General features: G+C 46.3%; 2 protein-coding genes across 2 annotated transcripts; one reads left to right on the top strand and one right to left on the bottom strand.

The window, feature by feature from the left end:
* The first annotated feature begins 1,020 nt into the window (after positions 1 to 1,020).
* On the top strand, positions 1,021 to 17,007 carry DIABLO (diablo IAP-binding mitochondrial protein). The gene is made up of 6 exons (XM_029230738.1): positions 1,021 to 1,117; positions 1,913 to 2,039; positions 5,066 to 5,197; positions 6,973 to 7,083; positions 7,268 to 7,364; positions 16,187 to 17,007. Exons 1-6 carry the CDS (start codon positions 1,068 to 1,070, stop codon positions 16,381 to 16,383), a joined length of 714 nt encoding a protein of 237 aa, XP_029086571.1. The 5' UTR covers positions 1,021 to 1,067; the 3' UTR covers positions 16,384 to 17,007.
* Positions 17,008 to 17,232: 225 nt separating this feature from the next.
* On the bottom strand, positions 17,233 to 21,042 carry B3GNT4 (UDP-GlcNAc:betaGal beta-1,3-N-acetylglucosaminyltransferase 4). The gene is made up of 2 exons (XM_029230726.1): positions 20,980 to 21,042; positions 17,233 to 18,456 (listed from the first exon to the last, which is right to left on the bottom strand). The coding sequence occupies exon 2, from the start codon at positions 18,446 to 18,448 to the stop codon at positions 17,375 to 17,377; it is 1,074 nt and encodes a 357-aa protein (XP_029086559.1). The 5' UTR covers positions 18,449 to 18,456; positions 20,980 to 21,042; the 3' UTR covers positions 17,233 to 17,374.
* Between the last annotated feature and the right edge of the window lie 323 nt (positions 21,043 to 21,365).

The following is a 21,365-nucleotide window of genomic DNA, read 5'->3' as shown; positions in this document are numbered from 1 at the left end:
GGCTGCAGCTTGAATGATGGCAAAAGAAAGCTTTACTTCGCCAGCCCATTAGCAGCACTCACAACATTAAAAATGAATGAGGTGGATGGGAGGAGAGGGCTGGGGGTGAAGACCAGTGCAGCAGCGGGGTCTGGGAACCGCAGGCTTCTCTCTTCTCTGAGCCCAGATCCAGATCGGGAGCCTAAGAATGAGGGGAACTTTCGGTTTAAAAGAATTCTGTAGTGTCAGTGCAGAGTGTCCAGGTGGTTGTTAATGGAGAAAATCAGCACTTTGGGCTTCCTTAGCCTTAGGAAAGTATGTTCACTCTGTAGAGGGCCGGGACCTAGTCTAGGCCCCTGTGTCCACGCTGCCTGTAACAGTGCCTGGCTCAGCAGCGCTTGCTTAGGGTCCAGCGGAGGTTGGTCAAGGGGAGAGAACCGTCCTCTTTGCGTGCTCAGGGTCTCCCGGGTGCCCTGCCCCGCAGGTCCTCGGGCCTCCCGCGCAGGGCGATGCCGGCCTCGACCACCATCCACGTGCTGCAGCTGTTGCGGGAGCTGCTGGCCTTCGTGCTCCTCAGCTACACGGTGCTCATCGGGGCGCTGCTGCTGGCCGGCTGGACCACCTATTTCCTGGTGCTGAAGTGACAGCGCCCCTGGCCCGGCTCCCGCCCCTCCCGCCCCGACCCCCGCCCCGACCCCCGCCCCAGCAGCAGCTTGCCCAGCAGATCGCTGCTCCGCCTCCGACTTCTGTCCTGACGGACCCGCACTGCCAGCTAACGAGAGAACTCTCCCGAGGTGAAGGGCCCCGGTCCAACCACCCTCCACGACGGCCGACTTGGCTCCGCCCGCTCCGCGTCCTCACACGGCCCGCCCCGCCCCACGCGGAAGCTCCGGCAGTTGTGTGTCCGGCGAGGCTGTTATAGCCGTTACCTTCAGCCTCGCCCCCTCTCTCCCCGTCTGTCCAATCCCGGCTGCGCTCTCGGGCGGGGGGCGTGGTCATGCGAAGAGGCCCTCTCATGTGAGGGCCGCCCCCCGCTCACGAAGTGGCGTCACTTCCGGCGTGTGCGTGTGGGGTCCGTCAGACGCGGGATGGCGGCTCTACGGAGTTGGCTGTCGCGGAGCGTAGCCTTCTTCTTCAGGTAGGGCTTCAGGTCGTGTAGGTCAGGGTCGGACAGAGGGAGGGGACACTGAGAGCGCTGCACTCGGGCCGCAGCCCCGGCCTTGCGGGCGCGCGCTTCCCTTCTCGGCCGAGAGGGTCACGGCGTCCAGCCCCTCTCGGAGGTCTGAGGACGTCCCGCCTCTGCCTCTGGCCAGAGGCCTCCCGCCTCCTCGGCCAAGCCCGGGCTTCGTGTCTCACTGACGGCTTTTCCGTTTTCCCACCTACCGAAAGCGCGTTCCCTCACCCTCGGGCTGTCTTTTGGGGGGCGCTCGGCCTGCCCGCGAAGTGACTCTTGTTGGCCCATTGAAGTCACTGGGGAGAGTAGGGGAAGAGGCCCGGGCAGGCGGCGGGTTCCCGGAGGAGGTTTTCCGTGAGGGCGGAGGAGCCCCAGGAACTTGCCTGCCTCCCCGCGGGCCCTGCTCCCTCGGCCTCTTGACGCCTGCGGGCTCCAGGGGACCATCAGAGCCCTTGCAGCCTAGGCCAGAGGGCCTGCCTGCAGAAGCGTTTTATTTTGGCCTGAGTTTTTAAAAAGCTTTGAGACCACCTCTTAAACGTCCACACCTGGTAACTCTTAAACTGCGGCACCATCGGCCCGGGCCTTTCCAGGCCACGCAGCTCCCCACAGAGCCCTGTCGTGTGGAAGGCCACCCTGCGTCGTCATTTGGGTTCCAGCGGGGCCCGAGTTTGAGTCTCCAGCCCCTGCAAATATCAGTAAATTGAAGAGGCTTTTACAGGTTGGTGGTTGTGCCTCACTAAATTTGACTTCTGTTTCTAGGTACAAACGGTGTGTGCCAGTCGTGGCTAACTGTGAGAAGCGCTGTTTCTCGGAATTGATAAGACCATGGCACAAAACTGTGGCTGCTGGATTTGGGGTAACCCTGTGTGCAGTTCCTATTGCCCAGGTGAAGTACTGTCCTGTCACTCCGTGTTGTTTGTCTTTGTGTACTGTGTCCTCTTGAAGTCCCAGGTGGGCAGTGAAGCATCTGACAAGCTCTCATGGTTTTACCCCGCGCCCCTCCTCACCCGCATGTGATGGTATACTTTCTAGTGTATCGGCATCTTTTCAGAGCTGAGCAAATATAGTAATATTTCCATTTTAATAGTATTATTTGGTAGGAACACTATGTCAAGTTGGTCAGATTGTATAAAGAGGGAAGAAAGAAAACATATTACAGTATCAACAAAATAGTCTTTCATTCAATAAAAATTTATTGGGCAACTTTTATGTGCCATACAAACTGAGACCGTACGAGCAAATCAAACGAAGTTTCTGCTTTCATAAAGCTTACATTCTGGAGATACGGAAGAGGAGAAAGTGGAATGAGAGGGGGAGAGAGAGAGAGAAATAGATGAACTCAGCTCACAGAGTTAGCTCAGGACCAGAATGTGCTTCGACTTCTGTACTTTGTGGGCCATTGTAGAGCTTTGGATTTTATTATGGAAAAGAAGCCACAGAGGATTTTAACATAAGATTATTATGCTCTGACATAAGTTTTTAAAGGTTGCTGTGTGGAACTAAAAAGACCAGCAGGGGTCCAGGCATGAGATGATCGCGGGCTTGGCTCGGGTGGGGGAGCGGGCTGAATGCCATCAGCAGGAGTTGCCGATGGGTTAGGTGTGAAGTATATAACTTCGCTTCCAGTGCTTTTAAAAGGCCTAAGCAACGGAGAGAATGGTGTTGCCGTATACTGGGATGGAGAGGAATGGGTTTTGGGAGGAAGAAACCAAGAGTTCAGTTTTGGAAATGACATCTAGGTGGAGTTGTCAAGTAGACAGTGATACGAAAGTGGTACCTTATTAAAAAACCGTTGGTTATATGCTTTATCAGGAAGAGCTAAATAAGAAATCGGCAAACCCCATTTTGGCAAAATGTTCCTGATACTTAAATGTGTGTTTATCACAGCAACAAGATTAATTCCATTTATCACAAGTATTTTCGGCATCTTCTGAGGCTCACTCATGAGCCTTTCCCTTTTTGTGCCTCACTTCAGCCCTCATCTCTGTGTACTAATGACCCTTTAACCCTAAAATCCTTACTTGAACACCAAGCCATTTTCAGTCATTGTTAGGACAGCCTTTTCTTTCTTCCTCCAAAAGATTTTTTGTGTGTTTGTCCTTTATATATTTTTTAATGTTTACCTATTTTATTTATTTGTTTGGTTGCGCTGGGTCTTAGTTGTGGCTCCGCGGCTCCTTAGTTGCGGCATGCATGTGGGATCTAGTTCCCTGACCAGAGACAGAACCCGGGCCCACTGCATTGGGAGCGCGGAGTCTTAACCACTGTGCCACCAGCAAAGTCCCCTGTGTTTGTCCTTTCTAGTTCGTATACTATTCTTAAGCCCTAGTTACCTCAGTTCTAGGCCACATGCCAGGAGCCTCTGGTTGACAGGAGCCTCTAGTCATTCTCCTGCAGGAACAGCAATGCCACTTCCGTTCTTCAGAGCCTGCAGTGGCTCCCCGTAATGTGTTACAGAACTAAAATCCAGCAAACTCTCCTCGCACTCCAGTGCCCTAGCCAGTCTCATCTCCCTTGTGCCATCCACTCCAACCAGGCTAGATTCCCGACAGCCCCTGCATACATCATATGTATTCTTTTCCTCATTGTTTCTTCTAACCCAGGACGCATGTCCATTCTAATCCTAGTTGTCTTGAGACCCAAATCCCACCTCTTTTTAAAGCCTTTCCTAGTTCTTGGCCAACCATGATTTCCCTCTCTGACCACTTATATTGTCTATTTTGATATTTGATGATAATCTGTTTGACTCCCCTGAGTCAGCAGAGCATAATGGAAACTTTGGAGTGAGAAGATTTGGTTTGAGGTCTACATGTATACTTTTGAGGAGAGTTACATAACTATTCTGAGCTTCCGTTTCCTCATTAAAAGAGAAGTGCTAATACCTAGACTGTTGTGAGGAAGAAGTAAACATGCATTGTAAAATGGAGAGCATTATGAAGACACAAACTATCAGAATAGGTCAAAATTAGCTTCTCATGAGCAGAGATGATATCATTCTTTCCTTTCTAGCCCCTCAGTGCGAGGTACATAATGAATACTTAGTTGATTGAATGAAATATAAATATGATAAAATTCATGATTTGTTCGTGTATCAGAGATATTTCTTGATTGCTACTTTCAACAGGCAGTGATTCAGTGTGCTTATACTTTAAATAGCAAAAAGACAACAGATGATGGAGGGATTGGTTTGTTAGTTCTGATACAATAAATCCTCTGCTATGGGAGAAACAGGGAGAGTTAGGGATGACTTGTCATCATAGTTGCCAGTATTTAATCAGGGTGGCCACCACATTCCCTTAACTCGTGAGATAGTTATACTGCCCCTTTTTTTTTTTTAAACATAACAGCTGAGGTCAGAGGGAAGTGTCTCCTCTCCCCTGCATCAAGACTGTACAGCTCATTCTGCAGATTTGCCCTCTCCACCATTTACTTTCTTAGACTCAGCTTAATCCTTATTACCTCTCTGAAGCCTTTTCTAAGTTATTCTCATTCGAGGTAGAAGTGATTGCTGTCTTACGTGTGCCCCTCCAGACTTCTTCCACAGCTCCCATGGTACTTGATTGCATTAATTTTCTAGTTTATCTTTATATCCCAAGCATCTAGCACTGTGGTAATGAATGAATCATAACTTCATGAAATTTGTTGATTATAAATACTAGCCTTTTATTTGATAAAAAGAAATACTTTGCTTTTTGGAGGAGAGAATAAGCAACAAAAGTAGGTAGAAAGCATATTCTAGAATTATTTTCATGTGTTGTCTTAAATAGCGAAAATAAAGCTTAAAAAGGAAAAGTTAACACAGAAGCATCATAGTGCAGTTGCAGTGTGAGAATTACATTTTTCACTTGTCTGTCTATGATCTCAGCTCGAGCTTTAGGTTCGAAATTGACTAAAAATGTTTGTGTGTTTCAGAAACCGGAGCCTCATTCTCTTAGTAATGATGCATTAACGAGGAGGGCTGTGTCTTTGGTAACAGATAGCACCTCTACCTTTCTCTCTCAGACCACATACGCATTAGTTGAAGCAATCACTGAATATACTAAGGTAAGTGTCCTCTTGTTAAGTCTTGGTCATCTAAGTCAGTGGTTAGCAAACTATGGCTCACAGATCAAATCGGGTCTGATGCCTGTGTTTGTAGTTTGATTGGTACATGGTCAGGCTCGTTTTTTTGTGTATTCTCTATGACTGCTTTCGTGAGTTGAATAGTTGCAAACAGAGACTGTAGGGCCACTCTCTGGCCCTTTACAAAAAAAAGTTGGCTGAGTCCTGATCTAAATTACTGGTTTTTAGACTTTCTCCACGAACCCTTTTTATTATTCATTTTATTTTATTAAAACATTTTTTTTATTGAAGTATAGTTGATTTACAATGTTGTGTTAATTTCTACTGTACAGCAAAGTGATTCAGTTACACATATATTCTTCTTCATATTCTTTTCCATTATGGTTTATCACAGGATATTGAATATACTTCCCTGTGCTATACAGTAGGACCTTGTTGTTTATCCATTCTCGGTATAATAGTTTGCATCTGCTAATCCCAAACTCCCAATCCATCTTTCCCTCACCTCATTTATTTATTTATTTTTGGCTGAGTTGGGTCTTTGTTGCTGTGCATGGGCTTTCTCTAGTTGTGGCAAGCAGGGGCTACTCTTCATTGCGGTGTGTGGGCTTCTCCTTGTGGTGGCTTCTCTTGTTGCAGAGCACGGGCTCTAAGCGTGCGAGCTTCAGTAGTTGCAGCTCGCAGGCTCTAGGGCAGACTCAGTAGTTGTGGCGCACGGGCTTAGTTGCTCCGCAGCATGTGGGATCTTCCCAGACCAGGGCTTGAACCTGTGTCCCCTGTGTTGGCAGGCAGATTCTTGTGCCACCAGGGAAGCCACTGTGCCACCAGGGAAGCCCCTGTTCCATTCTTTTTTATGGCTGAGTAATATTCCACTGTATATATGTACCACATCTTCTTTACCCATTCATCTGTCAGTGGACATTTAGGTTGCTTCCATATCTTGGCTACTGTAAATAGTGCTGCTGTGAACATAGGGGTGCGTGTATCTTTTTGAATTAGAGTTTTGCTTTATCCTCATTTAATGTAGGGCCCCTGCAGGTGGGACACTCACCCTCTGGGAAGGGGCTGTGGTCGGCCTCACTGTCCAGGAACCCTTTTTAAAAGAAAAATCTTAAATATAGCAGCCCAGTATATAAGACAGGGGGACCATGCTGATCTGGTTCAGTTGGGGGTACCAGGGGCTTCTGTGTGAGGACAGTTTAAAAACCACTGATCTGAGCTAATAGAGAGTATATGGATAATCAATCATTTTTAAAAGTCTCTTATGTTTCTTTACCTTCATTTTCCAGCAGCTTTATTCCCAGTTTTCTGAGTTTTCCATCTGCATTATGTTCTTTTTGTATGTCTAAATTGCTAACAAGCGGTTTTTTTTTTTTTTTGCGGTACGCGGGCCTCTCACTGTTGTGGCCTCTCCCGTTGCGGAGCACAGGCTCCGGACGCGCAGGCTCAGCAGCCCTGGCTCATGGACCCAGCCACTCCGCAGCATGTGGGATATTCTTGGACCGGGGCACGAACCCGTGTCCCCTGCATCAGCAGGCAGACTCTCAACCACTGTGCCACCTGGGAAGCCCACTAAAGTTGACAAGTGGAGATACTGATGTCCTAGGATAATGCCTCTATTTCATACAATAGTGCAGGTTCAGTGAAGCAGAAGGACTGAAGAGCCAGTGTGCTGCAATGTGACTTAACCTTGAGGTGTAAGTCTCACTAACCCTAATATGCCTCACTTATTTTACTCATTTCTTCTATATTTGTAGGCTGTTTATACCTTAATTTCTCTGTACCGACAATACACAAGTTTACTTGGGAAAATGAATTCACAGGAGGAAGACGCAGTGTGGCAGGTGATCATAGGAGCCAGAGTTGAGGTGAGCAAAAAGTTACTTGGCGTTTCTGTATTAGTGCTCCTGCCTCATTGTGGTTATCTAAATGATTGAATGAAGGTGTTTTACCAGTAGCTGTTCTCAGTCTACTATTGAATAAGTCCATTTAAATGTGCTTAATGACGTAATGCAGAGTCATGTTGTCTGAAGTGCTTTGTTTAATTTATAGATGACTTCAAAACAGCAAGAGTACTTGAAGTTGGAAACCACCTGGATGACTGCAGTTAGTCTCTCAGAGATGGCAGCAGAAGCTGCATACCAAACCGGTAGGTTACAGTTCTTACTATGGAGGTGCTCTTTGAGTTTTCATCTAGCTGAAAAGTGAGGGATATTGTGGCTATAACTTTGTGGGAAAATGTTCCCATTTCCAATATATTAACCAATATTTCATCTGCACAAAGGAAAAATTAATGCCCTTGTAGACCAGACCCATAGAAGCTAGTTAATATCTAGAAAATGAGAAATGATAAAACTACTGTCAGCTGGAAATTTTGATTGCTTCCAAATAGGTGTTTGTTTTTTTTTTTGCGGTACGCGGGCCTCTCACTGTTGTGGCCTCTCCCGCTGCGGAGCACAGGCTCTGGACGCGCAGGCTCAGCGGCCATGGCTCATGGGCCCAGCTGCTGTGCAGCATGTGGGATCTTCCCGGACCGGGGCACAAACCCGTGTCCCCTGCATCGACAGGCGGACTCCCAACCACTGCACCACCAGGGGAGCCCTCCAAATAGGTTTTGAACATTTATTTTTTAATAACCTGGATAATTTATGAATAGTATCTATATTTCAGGCTTTGTGATAAACGTTTTATAGACATTTAACCCCCACAGTTCCTTTAAAGTAGGAGTTACTGTCATCATTCCCACTTTATAGATGAAGAAACTGGCAGATAGAGGGGGTTAAGTAATTCACCCAGCGTGCTGTGGTACACAGTAAGTAAGCAGCCAAACTGGGATTCAGCAAAGTAGGTCAGATTCTAAAGCCTTTGCCCCTGGTAGCCAGGGCTTCATCCACTGTGCCTTGGTGCCTGAGTTTAGAAAATGCAGTTATTCATTCACCAGGTGTTTTTAAACCATCACTATCCATCCAGTGGGCTTGAGCTGAATGGTTTTCTAATTAAATGTATTTGAGGGAACCCCTCATTTGACATCTTACCTGGTTGGGCCCCAACTATGTCACCACAGAAGTTCTTATTAGGAAACTGGTTTGTTAAAGTGCTATTGTTTTCTGAAATCTTAAAGATATAAAAGATTTTTTAAGTAAAACCAAAAAATTCTTAGTTAACTAATGCCCCGGGGAATAAGAGATTCTGAAAACAGGATTGGGATGAACAGCGAAACAAAAGTATAAAAGTAGCATTTTAGTAGTGGCACACCAAAGGTGGGAGCAGGGTTTCCAGGTGCAGTGAACAGGGAGGTTTGCTGAGGGTTCTACAGCAGGAACAGTCCCAGGCAGCCCTCACCACTCACTAGGCTTAGATCTAGCAGGAGAAAAGAGGGAGAGTAAATTATAAGCATTATCTGAAAAAAGACATTTTCCCAGAACTGATTGAAAGGGCTCACAAAGGTTCTGAACAGAATTTAAAATATAAATATATCTCATATGGTAAAAAAAAAAAAAAAAGAAAACTATACAAAGAAAAATCCTAAAAACTATAAGAAAAAACAGTTACTTACAAAGGAAGTATAATCAGACATTAATCTTCTTATCTGCAACCCTAGATGCAAGATGACAAAAAAATAACCATCCAGCTATCTTTAAAATGTGAGAATAAAAGATGTTTTCAGACATAAAGACTCAGCTTACCAACTGCTTATACTTTCTGGAAAAACTACTCTGTAAAGAAAAATTAGTTTAGAAAGAAGCAACTGAGATAGATACAAAACTACTGAAGAAAATTTAGTAAAACTTGTCAAAAGCTCTGAGTGTTCATTTTTTTTTTTTTAAATAAATTTATTTATTTATTTATTTTTGGCTGTGTTGGGTCTTCGTTGCTGTGCACAGGCTTTCTCTAGTTGAGGGGGGCTACTCTTTGTTGCAGTGCACAGGCTTCTCATTGCTGTGGCTTCTCTCATGGAGCATGGGCTATAGGCATGCAGTCTTCAGTAGTTGTGGCGCACAGGCTTAGTTGCTCTGCAGCATGTGGAGTCTTCTTGGGCCAGGGACTGAACTGTGTCCCCTGCATTGGCAGGCAGATTCTCAACCACTGTGCCACCAGGGAAGCCCCCTGAGTGTTAAACTTTTAAGTAATCAAATCAGTTTGGGGAAGAAGTGAAAGCATGCTAAGCTTTCTTGCTCGAGAAGAGAGACAATGGCTTAACATTAGACATTGTTAAACACTTCAAAAAGAATTGGGGGGGGGGAGAGGGGCTTCACTGGTAGCGCAGTGGTTGAGAGTCCACCTGCCGATGCAGGGGACACGGGTTCGTGCCCCAGTCCGGGAGAATCCCACGTGCCGCGGAGCGGCTGGGCCTGTGAGCTATGGCTGCTGGGCCTGCGCGTCTGGAGCCTGTGCTCCGCAACGGGAGAGGCCACAACAGTGAGAGGCCTGCGTACCGCAAAAAAAAAAGGCGGGGGGGGAGTTGATAAAATTCAGTTAAGGCAGGAAAGGTTTAAGAAATAAAACCTGTTAATTAGAAAATGCAAAGTAAAATAGAACACATTCAAATATCAGTAATCACAAGAATAAATTTACATATTAAATACTTTCTGAATGTATTAAAAAATAATTCTAGCTAAAACTGTTTACAGAGGCACATCTAAAACAAAAACGCATAGGAAGGTTTAGAATTTTAAGATAAACTGAACCATTACTAACAAAAAGAAATCTACCTCAAAAAAGGTGGCAGAGCAATGTCAGAAGGGGGATTCAAGACAAAAAGCATTAAAAGGGACAGAACAATTCATCAAGACATCAATCATGAAGTGTGTGTCTAATGAGGCAAAAACTGACAGATTTACAAGGAGAAATGGAGCTTTATACACATCTCAGACTCACAGGTCAAGACCAAAACAAAACTATTAAGTGTTGGAACAGAATGATTTTTAAAAGCTTAACCAAATGCATATACTGAATACAAAATTTATTCTCCCCCCCCAAAAAAATTCTCTTCAAATTCAAATAGTATACAACATGTACAAAAATTGATTTTTATGCCAAGTGACAAAGACTCAGCAAATTACTTGATACCCCGCTTCCTCACCAAAAATCAAAATGGAAATTTAACCCATACAACTCAATATCAAAAGAAACCCCTGATTTAAAAATGGAAGGATCTGAATAGACATTTTCCAAAGACAACGTACAGGTGGCCAATGGGTGCATGAAAAGATGCTCGACATCACTAATCATCAGAGAAATGCAAATCAAAACCACAATGAGATATATCACCTCACCTGTCAGAATGGCTATCATAAAAAGATCATAAATAACAAATGTCGGTGAGAATGTGGAGAAAAGGGAACCTAGTACACTGTTAGTAGTAATGTAAAATGGTGCAGCCACTGTAATAAACAGTATGGAGGTTCCTCAAATAAAATAAACCCACACACCTATGGTCAACCAATCTATGACAAAGGAGGCAAGAATATGCAATGGCGAAAAGACAGTCTCTTTTCAATAAGTGGTGCTGGGAAAACTGGACAGCTACATGTGAAAGAATGAAATTAGAACACTCTCTAACACCATACACAAAAATAAACTCAAAATGGATTAAAGACCTAAATGTAAGGCCAGACACTATAAAACTCTTAGAGGAAAACAGGCAGAACACTGACATAAATCACAGCAATATCTTTTTTGATCCACCTCCTAGAGTAATGAAAATAAAAATAAACAAATGGATCCTAATTAAACTTAAAAGCTCTTGCACAGCAAAGGAAACCATAAACAAAACAAAAAGACAACCTATAGAATGGGAGAAAATATTTGCAAACGAAGTGCCCAACACGAAGTGCCCAACAAGGGATTAATCTCCAAAATATACAAACAGTTCATGCAGCCCAGTAACAGAAAAACAAACAACCCCCCAATCAAAATATGGGCAGAAGATCTAAATAAACATTTTGCCAAAGAAGACATACAGATGGCCAAGAAGCACATTAGAAGATGTCAATATCACTAATTATTAGAGAAATGCAAATCAAAACTGCAATGAGGTGTCACCTCACACCGGTCAGAATGGCCATCATCAAAAAATCTACAAACAAATACTGGAAAGGGTATAGAGAAAAGGGAACCCTCCTACACTGTGGGTGGGAATGTAAATTGGTACAACCATTGTGGAGAACAGTATGGAGTTTCCTTAAAATCTGAAAATAGAACTACCATATGATCCAGCAATCCCGCTCCTGGGCATATATCCAAAGAAAACCATAATTTGAAAAGATACATGCACCCCAGTGTTCACTACAGCACTATTTACAGTAGCCAAGATTTGGAAGCAACCTAAATGTCCATCTACAGAAGAGTGGATAGAGAAGATGTGCTACATATATACAATGGAATATTAGCCATAAAAAAGAACAAAATAATGCCATTTGCAGCAACATGGGTGGACCTAGACATAGTCATACTGAGTGAAGTAAGTCGGAGAAAGACAAATATGATATCACTTATCTGTGGAACCAAAGAAAAAAAATGATACAAATGAACTTATTTACAAAACAGAAATAGAGTCACAGATGTAGAAAACAAACTTACGGTTATGAGGGGGAAAGGGTGGGGGGATGGATAAATTGAGAGATTGGGATTGACATATATACACTACTATGTATAAAATAGATAATTAATAAGGACCTACTGTATAGCACAGGGAACTCAATACTCTGTAATGACCTATATGGGAAAAGAATCTAAAAAAGAGTGGATATACATATATGTATAACTGATACACCTTACTGTACACCTAAAACTAACAAATCAACTATACTCCAATAAAAAAATTTTTAAAAAGACGGTAAAAATAAACAAACTGAAAATACTGGGAATTCCCTGGTGGTCCAGTGTTTAGGACTCTGCATTTTCATTACCGAGGGCACGGGTTCAATCCCTGGTTGGGGAACTAAGATCCCACAAGCTGAGCAGCACAGCCAAAAAAAAAAAAAAAAAAGAGGAAAAAAAAAATAGAACCACCATATGATCCAGCAGTTCCTTTCCACTCCTGGGTATATCTCTGAAGAAAATGAAACTGTGAATTCAAAAAGATATATGCACCCCAATGTTCATAGCAGCATTATTTACAATAGCCAAGATTTGGAAGCAACCTAAGTGTCCATCAACAGATGAATGGATAAAGATGTGGTGTATATATACAGTGGAATATTACTCAGCCATAAAAGAATGAAATTTTGCCATTTGCAACAACATGGATGGACTTGCAAGGTTTAGTCTTAGTGAAATAAGTCAGACACAAAGACAAATACTGTATATCACTTATATGTGGAATCTAAAAAATAAACTAGTGAATATAACAAAACAGACTCACAGAAAACAAAGAACAAACTAGTGGTTACCAGTGGGGAGAGGATGAAGAGGTATAAACTACTATGTATTAAATAAATAAGCTGCAAGGATATACTGAACAGAAAACATAGCCAGTATTTTATAGTAACTATAACTGGATTAGAACCTTTAAAAATTGTGAATAACTATGTTGTACACCTAAAACTTATATATATACTATTGTAAATCAACTATACCTCAATAAAGAAAAATGGAAATTTAAAAGTATTTAGAACTGTCATAAGTCTTGTATATAGCAGACCCAGAGAGTTGTATACAAAGTAGCTCTTAAATAGAAATTGACCCTTATTTAAAGGCACATGTCATAAATAAAAAGAACAGCAGCCATAAGTGACAGGTAATGTTCACTGTACTAAGAAGAACTGAAAATAAATAAATTAAACTTTTAACCCAGTAAGTTAGAGAAAGCAAAATAAATTCAGACAATGTGGAATAAAAGAAAAGGTATAAGAAGACTAAAAAGAAATAGGGACTTCCCTGGTGGTGCAGTGGTTAAGAATCCACCTGCCAATGCAGGGGACACGGGTTCGAGCCCTGGTCTGGGAAGATGCCACATGCCGTGGAGCAACTTAGCCCATGCTCCACAACTACTGAGCCTGTGCCCTAGAGCCCGCAAGCCACAACTGCTGAGCCTGCGTGCCACAGCTACTGAAGCCTGCACGCCTAGAGCCCGTGCTCTGCAACAAGAGAAGCCACCGCAATGAGAAGCCCACACACCACAATGAAGAGCAGCCCCCGCTTGCCACAATTAGAGAAAGCCTGTGTGCAGCAACGAAGACACAACGCAGCCAAAAATAGTCAAAAAGGCGAACTCCGGTGCCTTGAAAAGAACTTAAAAATTAGGTTTGAAAAAAAAAAATTAGGTTTGGCAAGTATAACTTTTTAGAGAGCAAAAGTAACACCAGAAGGAGCTATTATAGATATGGAGGGTTTTTTTAATCATACGAGAATATTATGATTTTTATGTAAATCCTGAGTTGGCCCAAGAAGTAAAGAATCCAAGTAAGATCAGTAACCACAAAAGTTGAAATAGTATTCACAAAGAATCTGTTCCCCCAAAGTAGACACTAAGCCCAGGCAGTTTTGTGGGAGAGTTTTATTAAATCTTCAAGAAACATAATTCCTGTGTTACAGAAAGTGTACCAAAAAATGATGACAAGCCTCCCAACTATTATAATTGTCTAAAACCAGCATAGGCCTGATCCCAAACTGGACTTGCCCAGCACCAGAACAAAAAAACTATAGTTCAGTATCACTTATGAATATAGATATAAATCACATATAGCCATTTATCTTCAAAATAAAATGATAATTCAATATTAAAAAAACCTATCCAGAGAACATAGACACAACATTCTCTGACATAAATCATAGCAATGTTTTCTTAGGTCAGTCTCCCAAGGCAATGGAAATAAAAACAAAAGTAAACAAATGGGACTTAATCAAATTTAAAAGCTTTTGTACAGCAAAGGAAACCATAAACAAAACAAAAAGACAGCCTACACAGTGGTAGAAAATATTTGCAAACAACGTGACTAACAAGGGCTTAATTTCCAAAATATGTAAACAGCTCCTACAACTCAACGACAAAAAAGCAAACAACCCAATCGAAAAATGGGCAGAACATTTAATCAGACATTTCTCCAAAGAAGAAATACATACAGCCAATAGACACATGAAAAGCTGCTCAACATCGCTAATTATTAGAGAAATGTAAATCAAAACTACAATGAGGTACCACCCCACACCAGTCAGAATGGCCATCAATAAAAAGTCTACAAATAACAAATGCCGGAGAGGGTGTGGCGAAAAGGGAACCCTCCTACACTGGTGGTGGGAACGTAAGTTGGTGCAGCCACTGTGGAAAACTATGGAGGTTCCTCAGAAAGCTAAAAATAGAGTCACCATATGATCCAGCAATCCCACTGCTGGGCATGTATCTGGACAAAACTATAATTCAAAAAATACATGTACCCCTATGTTCACAGCAGCACTATTCACAATAGCCAAGACATGGAAACAACTTAAATCTCCATTGACAGATGAATGGATAAAGATGATGTACATATATACAATGGAATATTACTCAGCCATAAAAAAGAACGAAATAATGCCATTTGCAGCAACATGGATGCGACTAGAGATTATCATACTAGGTGAAGTAAGTCAGAAAAAGACAAATACCGTATGATACCACTTATATGTGGAATCCAAAATATGACAAATGAACTTATCTATGAAACAGAAACAAAATCAGGGACATAGAGAACAGACTGGGGGTTGCCGAGGGCATTAGGGGAGGGATGGAGTGGGAGGCTGGGGTTAGCAGATGTAAGCTTTTATATATAGGACGGATAAACAACAAGGTCCTACTGTATAGCACAAGGAACTCTATTCAATATCTTATGATAAACCATAATGGAAAAGAATATTAAAAAAAAGAATGCATATATGTGAGTAACTGAGTCACTTTGCTGTGCAGCAGTAACTAACACAACATTGTATATCAACTACATTTCAATAAAAATAAAATTAAAAAAATCTACATATAGCAAAACAAAAACCCTATCAACATTTAATTCACTACTTGAGATATCTACAGTAGATTATAGGAGAAAAGCCACTTGTGTAATTATATCAGTGTATGCCCCAGAAGCCTTCAGTAAAATGTAGTGCCCATTTCCAATTTAAATCTGAGTACAATTATAGAGAGAATGTTCTAAACATGATGGTTAAATAATCCTATTTCATAGTGAAATGTGAGAAGCATTTCCATCAACGTCAGAAATAAAAGGACACCTGCTGTCCTCCACTGTCTGTCTACATTGTACTAAAGGTTCTCATTAATGCAATAACATAGAAAAGAACTGCTTGAATGTTCTGTAGATGAATTAATAAATACGGATATCTATATTATGAAATACACTAGCAGCAGGTAAAATGATAGCGCTCAAAAACAAAATTGCAAAATATGTTCAATAAATACTGTTTGTGCCATTATGTAGATTTATAGTCATAAAATTTTTTTCTGTGTATTCCATATGAATGTAGGAACTTTTTAAAAAAAGATCTAATTGGCTTTATTCAACAGTTCATGAATTGGACAGCAGCCCATCTAATAAATAGATGAAATGTTACTTTATAGTAACATTTTAAAGGATGAGGAAGGTGCCCTTTAAACTTCTAAAAGATGTTATCTCTGAAGATTGGGTAGGGTGAGGAAAGAGATGTTTGACAATTTTATTAGTGATCTCTTCATTTGTCAAGAAATGTACAGTTAAAAAAATTAAAATCTTAAAACGTCTATACTAAGAGCTGAGTAGCTATAAAGATGATTGTGGGAATTGCATTTGATAATTATAACAATGATGGCTGCTGAGAGCTGGAGGAAAATGCCAGGGTTTTGACAATAAAGAGTAAAATGCAGACCTGGATGTGGAGGGTAGAGGGTTCTCTGCTTTGCAGGGAGGGCAGGGGAAGTGGCCCCAAGAAAGGCTCAGATGACAACCACAGAGCCCCCAGGCTTTCCTTGTGTCCACTCAGCATAAGTGGCCTATCTTTTGGCAGGAGCGGACCAGGCCTCTGTAACCGCCAGGAGTCATATCCAGCTGGTGAGATCGCAGGTGCAGGAGGTGCGCCAGCTTTCCCAGAAAGCAGAAACCAAGTTGGCAGAAGCACAGACAGAAGAACTCCGACAGAAAACACAGGAGGAAGGGGATGAGAGGGCTGAGCCGGAGCAGGAGGCCTACCTGCGTGAGGATTGAGGGCCTGAGCTGCTGCCCACGTCTGCCCACTCGGCCTGGGAAAAGCAAGGGCAGACGCCATCCAGCCCCAGGTCAGCACAGCTTTCTCTGCGCACAGAGGCATGGCAGGCAGGTCCTGCCCTGGCCCATCAGACCAGAGGTCATTGTGAGCTGTGAGTGCCTGACCCCTATCTCCAAGGTCTCAGGCTTCTACTGGACCTGGTTCTTAGCCCTGCAGCCTGCAGGGCACTGCACCCCGTTTAACATTTCACCCTGCTCAGCAGAGCTGCCCTCTCACCCATCGATCTTTTTACCTCCCACCCAGAGCATCTCACCAACCTGGCCAGAGAGAAGGGGCCTTCTCTGTCGTGTCCACTAGTAGCTGTTAAACCTCGGTTTCCCATCTACATTTTCAAATATGACTTAGTATTTGCTCCCTCCATAGGGATGTGAGTTTTTTGGGGAAAGGGGAGCGAGCCTGTGTGTTTGTAAGATTTCTTTTTGGTAAGTGTTTCTAATGCCTTCTGTGACCTGGCCCCATTGCCCTGTAAGGACAACTCAGGCCAAGGAGCCAAAAGCCCAAAAGCCCAGGGACTGGATGCAGAGTGTTTACCTGGTGCTCTTAACGGGACTTATTCCAACACACACTTCTCGTTTCCTTTTTTCCTTGGAGTTTCTCTGTTGTATCTAAAGGAGAATAATTTTTTTTTGCATTTAAAAAAGATGTTTGTGTGTGTCTTTCGGAGCCCTAGGCAGCCTCCCTCCTTCACCACCCTCTCCAGACTGGAAGAGCCCCAAGGGGCTCCAGGAGTCCCCCCTATGGAGTGATGGCAGCATTTGCCCATTTAACACATACTGGGACAAGTTAGCCAGGTTTCAGTGTTTTAATCAGAGTTAGCAAGGTTTGGGAGGAGGTTACAAAAACAAAGTCAGCATTTCTTGTAGACCCATCAAGGGCCAGGTTTCAGGGTTCTCGATTTCTCATCATGATTGCAAAATTAAGTCTACTCGCTCAACCCACCCCTCGAAGCTGGGACAAGGGGGCAGCTGCACACTTGAGCCCCTCATCTGTTACCAGTGCCCACATGGTCCACATTTCCAGGGGGCTGAGGCGGTGCACCAGAAGGAGCCCTCTGTACAGGCAGGGGTCCCGAGGGTCCAGGGGCCGCCGTATTCCAAATGTCTTGAAGCCAGCATGGTGCATGGGGCTCACCCCCAGCTTTTTCAGGCACATCCCCACAAAGACGTCATCAATGGGGAAGAGTTCAGCCTCTTCCACGGCTGCTTGGAGGTGCTGCACAGTGGCTCTGGACATGACATACCCTCCACCCCCAGCATAGGGTGGGTAGTGGTGGGCCCTATACATGGAGGGTGGGATGAAATATTTGACCTTGGTGTTCCTGTTGGGCAGGGCCTGGCGGATGACATCTCCCACCAGTAGGTCCTGGGCTGGGTCCCAGCCATCCAGGAACTCCAACACATTGGGGACATGGACAAAGACATCATCATCTCCCTTTAGCATGAAATGGGCCTGGGAGCAGACAGCTGCCACCCAGCGCTGCAAGTGCAGCTCCTTGAGTGTCAGGTTGAAAAAGTCCTCAGCAAAGTCCCACTGTAGGATATCATCAAACTCCCGACTCTCGTAGGCCAGCAGCTGGGCTGGGGGCGCAGATCCCGCCACCCCCAGGAGGAACACCAGCTTCAGCTGCCGGCCTTTAGCCCAGCTTCCTGTGCGGCCCCACGTGCTGCGGATGGCCGCACGCCGCTCCACATGGCCAGGCTGTGACTTGATGGCCAGGAGCAGAAAGGTGTCCTCGGCACAGCCCGAAGGCTGCAGCAAGATGGAGAAGTTGCGGCAGTGGCGATAGGTCAAGAAGAGGCGGTGACGGTTAGGCAGGAACAGGGAGGCATTGGCCACCGTGTGGTTGGGTGGACACTGGCTGCGCCGGGGCCCTGGGGGAGCCCAGAAGGGCTGTCGGGCCATGGGGCCCCCCGCTGGGTGGGCCTCCTTCTTCAGGAAGAACAGGCAGCTGAGCAGCAGCACAGCAAGGCTGTACAGGACCAGCCAGCCTACCCTGCGGAACATGGCAGGGCCTGCAAGGAGAGAGCCGGTGAGCGGACTGAGCCCGGCGCCGGCCCGGCCTCCACCTCCCCGGTCCCAAAGAGCAACCCACGGCCCAGCAGCTAGGTCCTTTTATTTATCTTCTACAGCATGTCCTCTGGCTCTTTCCAGAGTCCCTCTCCCAGAGGACAGACCAAACACACCTGCTATGCCAGCCCTCGCTTCCCTTCTGCTGTCATTAGGGGACTCTTGGGTCAACTTTTTCTCCAAAAGGACTTGCAGCCACTTTAAAACTGAGGCACCACAAGTGTTTTCAGCATTTCCCACGAAACTCAAGTACCTAATGAGCTTTAGTGAAAATGGCACAGCTTATTCCCCCAAAAAAATAAAGTCTAGCGTGGTGGCAGGCCCCGCGTTTCATGTCTCAGCGATGATAGCCCCTGGCACTGCCCTTAGGGAGTTTGCTCCTCCAGGGAGAGGAAACCACTGCAGGGCGGCAGCAGGTGGCGGAAGCCACCACAGAACACACCCAGTTAACACATACTGGTACAAGGTTTGCCTGAAGTAGTTTGGGTTTCCTGGGGAGTCGTTTAAATGGAGCTTTAGGAAAAAAACAAAAAACAACACACACCGGAAGAGCTTGAAAGCAAATAGGAAAGCCATAGACTTGTACCAGGATGGCTCCCCTGCGGCCACCCCTCACCAGTTCTACCGCTTAGGGAGCTCCGGTTTTCTCTCAGCAAGTCTCCCAGCAATACAAAGAGAAAGCTGAGAAATGGTAACTTAGTACAGTAACCTGCCCAAGAGCCACAGTAGCCAGCCATCAGTCCCCTCCTCGTCCCCTCCCCCTGCCGTGTCCTGGTCCAGCTGGCCATCACTTCCATCCGGTCTACCCGCATCAGCCTCATCCCGGTTGTCCCTGCCGCCACTGCCACAAAAGCATCTCTTCTAGCTGCCAGGGATGCAGTGGCAGGCAAGACAGACAGGTCCCAGCTCTCACAAAGAGACCGAGAAACCAGTACGAACTTCAGGGAGTGCGGAGAAGAAATTAAAGCAGTGTGATGGAATAGAGTGACCGGAGAGGCTCTTTGAGCGCACGGTAGTTTAGAAAGCCCTCCCTGAAAAAGAACACTTGAGCAAGACCTGAACAAGATAAGGGACCAAACCACATAAAGACCTGGTGGGGGCGGGGGGGGGGCGCGGTGGGGAGAGTGGGCCGGGCAGAGGGAATAGTTACGTGCAGAGCTCCTGAAGCAGGACAGGAGGTGTGTAGCGTGGCTGGACCGGAAAGAACAAGGAGGAAAGTGCTAGGTGGTGAAGCGGGAGCAGTAGCCTGAGGAGGGTCACGTACAAGACCCATGGGGAAAGTCTGGGGAAAGAGCCTGTGTTTTATTGTAAGCACCACGGAGATACGTCGGAGGATTTAACAGAGGCAGTAATAAGAATTTACATTGTTTGGAAGGTCACTACTGCTGCTGCTTAGATGATGGACTGTGGAAGCGCAAAAGTGGTAACAGGAGACCAGCTAGCAACCTCTTGCATTAGTCAGTAACCAGCCGCAGCTGAGACTACGGTGCGGGCCATGGAGCACGTGAAAACCAGATGGATTTCAGGCGTGGAAAATGGATTTCAGGTGTGGGAGCTACGCCTGCTGTGGGTGAGGGCACCCGGGGAGGGGAAAGAGTGGGGGGCGGGTTGGTGGTGCCACTTACCGAGAAGGGCGCAAAGCCAGCTGTTTGGTTTTGACTTGTGCGTTTCAGAGGCCCAGGCTGAGATGCGCTGTGGACCTGATTTCCCCTTTGTCCTCAGCGCTCCCAATGCACCCAATCCCCCAGGCGCTTCACTGCGGGAACTAACCCGAAGCTCCCCACCGCAGTGGCGGCGGCCGTTCCTCTGCTCCCTACTCCACACACCTGCTTGTGAATCCAATTCAGTACCTGCTAAGCGTAAGCCTCCCTCCGCTCTGTGAGCCCCCAAGCCTGGTCCTTAACCGGCACGGGCTTCAGCGAGTGCACGCCCCCCTCCAAGTGGGTGCTGAGCCCTATGGGTCTGAAATTGCTTCTGGGGTCCTCACAGGGCTCGGTGACCCATCACGCTTTGATGAGGGAAAGGGTCAAGGGCTGGTTCATTCTCTCCACACGACAGCCTCTAAAAGGCTCTTGTGGAGGCGCAAAGGCCCGTGGGGTCGCCAGAGCAAGGACCAGAGCCCCGCGGGAGGACACCCCTCCGGGCCTGAGCACAGCGAGCGGCGCTGCCCGTCGGGGACTCCGGAGCAAGCGCCCCAGGCTGCCCCGTCCACAACCCGCGGCTCCGGCCATTCTCGCCCCAGCGGGGCGAACAGAAGCCGACAGGCAGCAGGAGGCCACCTGGCCCCGACGGTCCACCGCAGGCGGGAGGCCGCTCCCGCGGGGCAGTGCGACCGCGACCCCGCTGCTGCCAAGTCGGCTCCTCCCGCCGGGGGCTCGGCGCCCCTCCGCTCACAGTGGACAGCCCCCTCCCAGCAGCGGGGCTCCAGGCGCCCCAGGCCAAACACCGCCCGCCCCTCGCCTACCTACCTGAGCCAAGACGCCGAGCGGACGCAGGCGAGGAGCAAACGCAGCGCAGCCGCGTAAGCACAGCTCTCTCCGCTGGGCGCGGAAGGTGAGCAGGGCTCAGCGGCGACCACTGATCGCTGGCCACGCCCCCGCGCGGCCCACCAACCCAGCGGCGAAGGCCGGGCTTGAGGGCACGGTCTCTGGGGGCGGGCCCGGGGCCGCCGCGGGTCCCCGCCCACCTAGGTCTGCGCAGCTCCCCGCGCACCTGCCGGCTGAGAGGCCCGGCCCTGCGGAGCCCGACCCGGCTCTCCCCGGCCAGCCCCCCGCCTAGCCCCCCGCCTCCTCCGGCCAGCTCTCCTTTCCTCCCTGGCCAGCTCCACCCCCGCTCCCCACGGCCAGGCTCCCCG

This window comes from Monodon monoceros, unplaced genomic scaffold, assembly GCF_005190385.1.
Source record: "Monodon monoceros isolate NGI ecotype Baffin Bay Population unplaced genomic scaffold, NGI_Narwhal_1 Super_Scaffold_1, whole genome shotgun sequence".
Taxonomy (NCBI): Eukaryota; Metazoa; Chordata; class Mammalia; order Artiodactyla; family Monodontidae; genus Monodon; species Monodon monoceros.
Note: the sequence above shows the minus strand (reverse complement) of the source record. Positions and strands in the feature narration are given on the sequence as shown.

Bases quoted from the DNA above. Each gene is read 5' to 3' on its own strand.
- DIABLO (XM_029230738.1), top strand. From the start codon at position 1,068: ATGGCGGCTCTACGGAGTTGGCTGTCGCGGAGCGTAGCCTTCTTCTTC. The intron at 1,118-1,912 runs GTAGGGCTTCAG...TTCTGTTTCTAG, and splicing joins AGCGTAGCCTTCTTCTTCAG to GTACAAACGGTGTGTGCCAG. The intron at 5,198-6,972 runs GTAAGTGTCCTC...CTATATTTGTAG, and splicing joins CAATCACTGAATATACTAAG to GCTGTTTATACCTTAATTTC.
- B3GNT4 (XM_029230726.1), bottom strand. From the start codon at position 18,448: ATGTTCCGCAGGGTAGGCTGGCTGGTCCTGTACAGCCTTGCTGTGCTG.